Source organism: Ixodes scapularis, unplaced genomic scaffold, assembly GCF_016920785.2.
Source record: "Ixodes scapularis isolate PalLabHiFi unplaced genomic scaffold, ASM1692078v2 PGA_scaffold12__126_contigs__length_90152505, whole genome shotgun sequence".
Lineage (NCBI taxonomy): Eukaryota > Metazoa > Arthropoda > Arachnida > Ixodida > Ixodidae > Ixodes > Ixodes scapularis.
Window position 1 is genome coordinate 38,731,615 of NW_024609838.1, and position 9,297 is coordinate 38,740,911.

The 9,297-nt window shown below is 43.1% G+C and overlaps 1 protein-coding gene across 1 annotated transcript; it reads right to left on the bottom strand.

Moving 5' to 3' along the window:
• Positions 1-4,661: 4,661 nt before the first annotated feature.
• Positions 4,662-9,051, bottom strand: LOC120840444 (beta-galactosidase-like). The gene is made up of 3 exons (XM_040210990.1): positions 8,993-9,051; positions 7,414-8,800; positions 4,662-5,078 (listed from the first exon to the last, which is right to left on the bottom strand). The coding sequence occupies exons 1-3, from the start codon at positions 9,049-9,051 to the stop codon at positions 4,662-4,664; spliced, it is 1,863 nt and encodes a 620-aa protein (XP_040066924.1).
• Between the last annotated feature and the right edge of the window lie 246 nt (positions 9,052-9,297).

Sequence of the window (9,297 nt, forward strand, 5' to 3'; positions counted from 1 at the left end):
ACACGACAGACGACAACAAACTGCATCAACACGACCCAAAATTGAAGGCGTCTGCTCCTGTACTGCAACTAGCGGAAGTGAAGTGTTGAGCACATGTCCTTCACAAGAATATATTTAAAAAAAAATGCTTTGCGCAAGGATCATTTCCGTTTATTATTAATTATATAATAATAAAATCTTAATAATTAAAAAAAATCTGATTCAAGCTAGTCGGACTGCTCATAACACTGGTCTAGCATAAAAATAACAAAAATTTGAATTTCTTCATGACCGGTTTAGGATTTATTGTCAATACATCGTTATCTTTCGCAACGGACTAACATTATAGATTTTGCCTCCATACTTTTTAAATGCAAAGAGTTCTTACATACGGCTGTCCATTGCGCCGTGTTTTGTGTCTTCTTCTATAAATCTGTAACGGTCAGCGACTAAATAGCTCACCCGTACATGCCAAGCTTATATACGCCGCGGAGAGAGAAGCATGTTAAGTAGGAAGTGTCGGGCGCAGTGTCGGGTGTTGTGTTTGTGTATATGTCGGTGATGTGTAATGCGTGGTATTGGTGTTCTGTGTGATGTATGTAGGGGTTGTGTCTACTTGTGATCGGTCGTAGGCTCGTAGCATATTAACACACTTTTTTTATACACTGCTAAAAATCCAGCTAGGTGGCGGAAGTTACCGCCCGATTTCAAAAAGTTTGCTCGAGTTATTTGTCCATTTAAGTTCGCTCTTCTGTCTAGCGGCTCGATCGTAGCTACCGACGCCGCCGACCGCCGACGACGCACGTACGTATTTTTGCGCGTAGCTACGTCCGCCGCTTGGAGACTGTTTAGTGTGTATAAAAGACAACGAAGGAGAACAAACGCCGTCGTGTGTGCTTTCAATTCAGCCGAAAGGCGCGCGGCTTGCTGGGCTCGTCCCTCGCCTGTTCTCGGCTGCTGGCCGCCATATTTTATGAGCACGCTCAGCCAACACGCTGAGCCGTGCTTAGCGGAAGAAAAACACGGTGTATCGTGTTAAGTTTACACAGCACCTCATGTGTAGACGAAAAACACAGATGGCTGCGTGTAAAACGAACACGTTTCGACGTGTCCACTATGGGACAACGGTTTACACGTCTGGGCGTGTTATTTTTGCTAACAGTGTACGCAGTTTCTTAGGTAATCCAGTAAGACTTGCACCCGCTAAATCTCGATTATTATTCAGGTACTCTTTTGTGTGTTGCCGTGGAAGGACCACTTCATATCTTGCGCTGTATTTTATAATGTTTTCCTGAAACTCATATAACGTAGTTCCGCTTATCTCCTGTGAGTGATCGAGGCCGATGCGCTCCAGGTCCCAGAAAGCCTAAATCGCACGTATTTCCAAGCAGACTTCGTTACTGAAGGCGCATACTGAGGTGCTCCTTTATTCCAAGGAGAAAAATGCGTGTCTTGGTTCTTGAAATGTCCAACTCAGGCCACTGTTGATAGCAAGTAACGTCTGGCCTTGGACTTGGGCAACCTCGTTCTTAAGAAGTTGCCAGGGTTGTTCAGCTCCGAGTAATAAGCTGATACCCGGTGTTTCAGATTTTCCTGCAAATAGACTGAAGTCCGCAAGTTGTTTTCCCCCATCTAGAAGTCGTTTCACAAAGTAATGTGTAAAATTTATTTCTGACATGTCATTGCAGATGTGAGGAGCCTCAATCGCTTCAAAGGTGCATTCGCATTGAAGAAAATGATTTCAAACTTTCACCTCAACCAGCCTTCTTCTCAGTTTACGTGGCAAGACTGACCCAAAACTACCTATATCAATGTATCCTAGAGGCTAGAACTTTAACATTATAAAGTCTGGAGACATCATCCTTGACAAATGACCGCTGTCTGCCAGAGACCATTACACCTCGTATGTAAACAAAAGATTTATCTCCAGCTATCAACGATCTGAATGTTTGTGGAAGGATCTGTGGTTCTTCGACCTTGTGCAGGTTTCTTGATCTTGTATGCATAGCATATGTTTTCGACTGGTCCCTCCCGCTATTTCCTTGCTGCCTGGCCGGGTCGCTCAAGACGGTAGCATGCCTTTTATAGAATGAGCAACAATAATATCTTCGTATGCAGTCTCTTGCACAATGACCCTTCAGAGCACATTGGAAACATTGTAAGTCAGTCGACAGACTTTCCTTATTTACTGTTACTGTAATATCCGTCGGACATTTCTCTGTTGTGTGTTTTCGAGAGTTAAAGAAGAAACAGTCTCGAGCTACAACGTTGCTCTGTAGTGCTGATGAAGATGGTATACTTTGTTGTCGTGGATTGTTTTTTGTTAAGTTGCACGTTGTAGTTGATAAATTATGGTTCCAGCCATTTATTTCCCCACTTTCTACTTCGACGGAAAGGAAACTTAGAATTCGTTTTAGTTTCTCCTCTGCTATGTCCTGTTTTGTTATTTCGACAGGATCTCTTCTGCGGTAATATTCTAGAACTGGGTCCTGCGGCAGTGTCGCGATCCATATTTCACATATTTTGAAGCGTGTAACGCCGGACTCGCATCTAGGCTGATTGATCCTCGAATATAAGTATATAGCATTAGTTAATTTTAAACAGCTAAACATGGATGATGAGCTTTCTCAGCTAATTATGGACACAAACGAAAAAAGAACCTTGTGCTTTCGTTTGGGATCCGCATTATGGATGCTGAGCTTTCCCAGCTAATTATGGAAACAAAACCCCCCAAAAAAACCTTGCGCTTTCGTTTCGGTTTCACAGTACATAAATATTATACTGTGTTGAGCAGGTGTTCGCACCTTGCTGACTCTTTTAGCAGAAATGGTGCAACATTTAGCGGACTCCTTTTGACGTCATTAAACGTGTCGGGGCGCCCCTGAATGCATTCCTTGTTGAATATGCAAGTAATTCTTAATTAAGAATATAAAACGCCTTTATTTTCTTGGGAAAACCAAATAAGAAATGTAAATTCTAGACTTACAAAAAACACGTTAAGTTGTGATTGTTTCTTTCACATTTGTGCACTGTGAGGGCTTTTAAAGAGATATTGAAATAACAAGTATCAGTAACTTTAGTATAATTGAAATATAACTGATTTCACATTCGTTTTTTTTTTTTTTTTTTACAGTCTCACTCTTAAGCGCTTGCGAAAACCATCTGATTGCCTTTTGAGAAAGAGTTGGGCACCAAAAGAAGGAAAAGTATATTGGCTGATCATGAAATTCAGTTCGATTTTCTATTTTCTCTTTTAACATGGGCTCCGGCGCCTGGTAGTAAAAGCGAATTGGCATGATTCGAAATGCACCAACGTCAACATGTGTTCAGTGCCAATTCAATAGACGGATCAAATAGAGCATAGCCATAAGATGCCGAACTTTCATGTGGACGAACGTCCCACTGTTTCAGCGTGGCTGCAGCAATTGTACTGCATACATTTTGAAAAAAAACAAAACAAAAAAAACATGTATTGAATAACATACTCTTTCAACTTCGATTAACAAAAACGGCATTCCGACCCTAGATTGACTGAAGAACTTTACCAAGGGCAGAATTATGCCTCAATCTAAACACCATATCTCATAAAGCAGAGCAAATAATATAGAAAAAATAGCCAACCAAGAAAAGTCCTTAAATAATTGCGCTTGGTAACTAGAGAAATTATTTAGATGCTTTTAGAAATAATAAAAACTTTTTTATTGCCCTCTACAAAGAATCAATAGGTAAATTTATTTTTGCAGTGCGGCATAGTTATATGCAAAGAGCAAAAGCCTATGTAAATATATATGGTTTTTGATGTAATTTGACAATATGTATATACAAATGTGTACAAGAGTTGCCAATATTTCTATCCATAGAAAATAAAATATGAAGGTGTGGTTATAAGTAAGTTCGAGAAAAGCAGGTCGCTCACTTAATATCACAACTGTGATTGTGTCGCGGACTCCGCAGCAATTTGTGCAGACAACCAATCGGCACTCGTCGCCACACTTTCATACAAACATAAACATATGACTGCCGTAACCTTAAGCGATTGAAAGACTGCATCTGAAGCCACATAATATTTTTTACGGAATAAACCAAAAATGGGCAATCTCGAGAGTAACCTAAGCAAATCTCTCGAAACGCGTAGCTCGTCCGAAATCAATTTTTGCTGCATCGTCCCTTATCCAAGACACAGTCACAGCTTTGAGCAGTCGGGTTCTCCTGCTCAGGCTGTACAATGGACCAACACGTCATGGACCAGTTTTTCAGCTGCCGCCAGGACAGTGCTTGCACAAATGGAACACAGTTTGTGTGTTTCGTGTGATCTTAATGATGACTGTACTACCTTAATCAAAGTTACCTAAATCACATCTAGTGAGAACACTGGAGTGCTTGTCACCTTAAAACTTCAAAGGACTCTGGCAGCTCGGAAACTTTCTAGCAGCTGAAAAAATTCGAACTTCGAAGGTAAAGAGTGGTGAGTACCCAAATTTCGGAATAACTTGAAGTACTTACATTCAGCTTTTTATTTGTGAGTTATATTATGAAGTGGAAGAAATTAAGAATGTTTTGTTTTTACAAACCCGTTTATTGCCACCGTTGGTGGTCTTCGCAAGTTGCTGGGGTTACACCTACGCGTACGGGAATTTCCATTTCATTCTTGTAGACGGGTCTCCAAAAAATCTCAGTTCGTATTACACTGTTCCATTGAGGACGTGCTTGTTCACCAGCTTCACTGTTTTATTTTCCGGTGCGCCTTCCATCTCCAGTAGAAAGAGCCTGTTTACTTCGGGGTAAGGAAGCATGAAGGCGCCCGGAAGGTAGAGTGTCACTTGCGGTCCCCTCTTGGGCCAGTAGCGGCCCAGGTTGATTCCGTTGATGAAGGCGACGCCATGTTTCCAACCCGTCGGGTCCAGGAAGGTGTCGCCGATAAGGCCCTCTCCTGGCGGGAGCGTGAATCTGCCGTGGAAGAAGCCTGGGACCTCTGGGCTGCTCCGGTTTTCAAGGAACTGCATGACCAGGCTGACGTCTCTGTTTTCAACCACCGGCACCACTTCCATCGTCCAACCCTGCACAGTGTAGCCGTTCAGGGTCACTGGGCCCGTGATTCCCTAGAAAAGAAAGGACGTGAGCCACCAGCTACATGAATAAAATGGTTGATCAAATTGAATGCATTTCAATTATTGTGTAACCTTGATTTTCATGTGTGAAGGAAAAACGTATCCTGGCCTGCTTTACGACAGTTTGAGTAGTCTGTTTGCAAATATTATGCCGATATTGGGAACTTATTTCCGCTCAAATTTGTCAAAAATTATAAAGTACTGGAAGCGCACAACCTTATATGTAGATAAGGGTTCAGCACAGAAAGGCGTATCACTAGTGTAAACCGTTTCGTTTTCTGAACTAGGGAGAAGTAACGGGAAATACTTTGTTTCAGATTAAGTTCAGTCGCAGCTGACGCTACGTGCTGAAGGGTCCAATGAAGCACCGTGAAAAGCGCAAGTCACGAGGCGTTTTTGGTTTATCATGAGTTCAACGATTAGAGAACGCGTAGGTAAACATGACGAACACAACGATTGTCACTTTATATTTGGAATTGTTAGACAAACTAAGGGATGCCACCTACAAAGGAAAACCAAATTTCGGTATAGACAAAATGGTTGTATTTTGTAAGTGGCATCACTTAGTTTGTTTTGTGATGTGGGTAAGGGCTGTGCGCGCTACCTTGAAAAACAAGAAGTCCGGTGGTCTTGGGGAGGTTGTAGTGTTGCATATAAGGAGGTTGGTTGAATACAATTATGAGCTAAATTCGAAACGCTCTCTGTCCATTTTATTTTTTGAACTGTATAAAAACTTCCTCTTCCCGCGCAGTCTGATGCTAAAGTCATGACGGTAAATTTTATTTTTAAGGTATATAAAAACGATCTGTTTCGTGCGTTTTCTTGTGTTCACTATCACGTCTAATTTGTGTGCACCTTTTACATCAAAGAGCAGCTTCACAACCGAGAAATTGCGTGCGAAATGAATTAGATGTTCGTGTTTGGTTTACAGCTACATATGAAAATTGGTCGGCGCATAGGTTTACTATGCTGTACCAATTTCCGTAGAACTACGTGTTGTTGGAACAAGAAACCTTAGGGGCTAACCCTTCCCCGATCCGTGCTACAGAGTTCCGTGAACTGCCCGCGCCACAGAGAACACGAGCTCGACCGCTCGGCCGCTGTTCAGGGCGATGAGCAAAGATTGTGGAATCACGCTTGCAGGAGCGGCGTCTATCGCCGTTTGAATCAAACAGGTGCACGTCGCGTTAAAGCGAGAAAGCGAGCAAGCCAGCAAAGAGGAAATAGCTAGAGAAACCACTATCGTTGACCATGTTGAATAAACCTGAGACTGGGGCAGAAATGAAAATATAAGTTAAGGGAACAGAAAAGAACAGGATGACGTCGCAAACTCAGCTACTAGGTTTATTTAGTCTGCCTCCTTATATAGCCCTCAATCAGCCACCACCAACACAAGGTGCAACCTCTCACCAGTCCAAACGCCAAACCCTCCAATCATCCACCACCGACACAAAGGGACAACCTCTAAACAGTCCGAACGCCAAATGGGAGGGTTTGGCGTTTGAACTGGTTAGAGGTCGCCCCTTGTGTTGGTGGTGGCTGATTGTGGGCTGTATAAGGAGGCGGACTAAATAAACCTGGTAGTTAAGTTTGAGACGTCGTCCTGTCCTTTTTTGTTCCTTCGACTTATATATTCATTTCTGCCCCAGACTCAGGTTTATTCAACATGGTTAACATTCACCAGCTCGCCTGCACCCTTATTATATAATCCATATTGTTAGTTGTCTATAAATTGCGATAGCATTCGCTGGGACAACGTCAAGGGAAACGTTTAAAAAAATGTCGAGGACGACGTACTAGACGACAACATCAGAAAAGATGACAAGGATGACCTCTAGTGCGATCTAAAAGATGACTACATGGACGACGTCGAAAACGGCGTCCATATCGAACGACCTCTAGTGCGATCTTAAGGACGACCTCGAGGACGACCATAATTAAAATGTCATAAAGGAGGGCGTCAAAGACGACGTCTAGGACGACCTCCAAGACAACTTCAAGAATGACCTCAAAGACTCTAGGATGACGTCAACGTCGTCCAGTCCTTCGAAGATTGTACACATTTGAAGGAGTTTGAGAATGTGATCTGAATAGCTGTACTGCGCATACGTAACTGCGCGGTTCTCGGCAGCAGGCACGGCGCGCCGTCTAGGAGCACGGCTATGCAATCGGTCAGCGCTCCACTGTTGTCTGTATGACGTCATTTCTGTGACCACGTTTTCGTGACATCGATCGCTCAACTTTGCATCCCCTTACAAGCACGGAGAAGGACGTAAAAAAATCAGACATTCAAAAGAAGAATAAATGTTATAGCAATAATACTTGCCTTTGGGTTCTTCTCTATTCTGAAATACTCCCTGCCAAGATTTTCCACAAATATAGTAAGAGTTTCGCCCTCCTTAATATCAATGCTTTTTGTGTAAAACTTTGAGTCGAGAACATCTATACTGCCATTTCTAACGACGTAGGCTCTGTCCTTGATGCCAGACACGACCAGAGCGGGATTGTTGACGGAACCCGCCTTGGCTGTATACATGACAAAGCCATAGTCCTGGTCCATGTCTTTGAAAGTCATCGGGCTAGAGTGCTCATACTTCTTTATCCAGCCATTTGCTCTGAAATGGGCTATGACTTCCATAAGTGATCCTCCTTCGGTTAAATTTACAACTCCAATATTAAGCTTTGGAGACGCGACTGGCACGATTCCCGGTGGCAACGGAGAAGAGTCCTTGATGATGTCCCTTATCTTGTGGTAAAAGTTCCTTGGATCTCCCGCCTCGGAGAGCGGTGCACCGTAGTCGTAGCTTGTGACCAGTGGAGCGCCTTCTGATGAGGCTGCACTAAACCCAAAGTTTGTCCCTCCGTGAAACATGTAGATGTTGACGGAAGCATTCGTGCGCATTAGTTCCTTAAATGTGTCCGTAAATTTATTCGGACCAGTCTCGTACGCTTCACCCCACCGTAAAAACCATCCTACATACAATTCCATAAGGAAAAACGGACAACCTTGCGTGTTTACGGTATTCATCGCTGATCGCACATTGGCCACGGAGTCGGATGGGTACATGTTGGCAGCTTTTGGAACGTCATGGACTCCTCCACACTTATGGTCTTTCTCTCTCCAAAAATCGGCAGTGAACAAGATGGCATCGCCCTCGACGTGTTTCTTGAATATATTGTAAACTCCAGGCACGTAAGCACTATCGCACATTTGGATCCCGTACTCGTTCTCGACTTGAAGGGCTATTACTGGACCACCATTTTTATAAAAAGTCCCTTTTATCCTCGGTAGAAGTTCACCCAACCACTTCTCAGTAGCCTCCATAAAGACCTTGTCGGTCGTACGGAAGTTACCGGGTGCTATTCTGTTGTAGAGCCAAGAAGGAAATCCACCGTTGTCTCTCTCACCGCAGATGTAGGGGCCCACACGAAGGATCACCAGGAGGTCCTCTCGCTGTGCTTCTTTGCAGAACTCGACCAGATCGTAGTTGTCCACAAAGTTTAACTTTCCAGGTTGAGGCTCGTGTCCACTCCACTCGACGTAGCTCGCTATGGTATTGAGACCTGCCATCCGCATCTTGTGCAGGCGATCCTTCCAGTATGCCCTCGGAACCCTGAAGTAATCTATTTCTCCGGAAATGTAACGAAAAAACCGGTTGTCTTTTAGAAAACATTTGTTTTCTTTGTCAATCACAAACGATCTTTCTTGGCATCTTGAATAAAAAACAAATTGAAGGACTAGGACTACAGTCAATGTCCAGGAGTGGGCCCCCATGCATTACCACTTCTTTCTCAGCTAATTTTCGATACTATCTGCCTGCTTTGAAACCCTTGCGCTCTATTTTTATTATCAACCGTGTATAAATATTATGCTAAGAGGAACAGGTGTTCGGTTCGTGGCTAACTCTTTTACGCACAATCGTGCCTTGTAGAGGGCTCTATGTTTGACAACCCTATTTAACATGCCGAGGTGCCGCTGCGTGCAATCAAGGTTGAATATCCCTGTAAATATAGGTTTTGAACTAAGTTGCGTTTGCCATTTTGTTATGAAGTATTTTTAAAAACGTCAGAACTTTCAATTTTAGTTTGAGACGTGTTACCTGAAGAGCATTTTGCTTCTCAAAGCATTTTGCTTCTAGTCTTCTCAAAGGCTACCCTTAGCGAAAAATCGTTTAAAATTAGTACACTTGAAGTGTACTGAAGTATACTA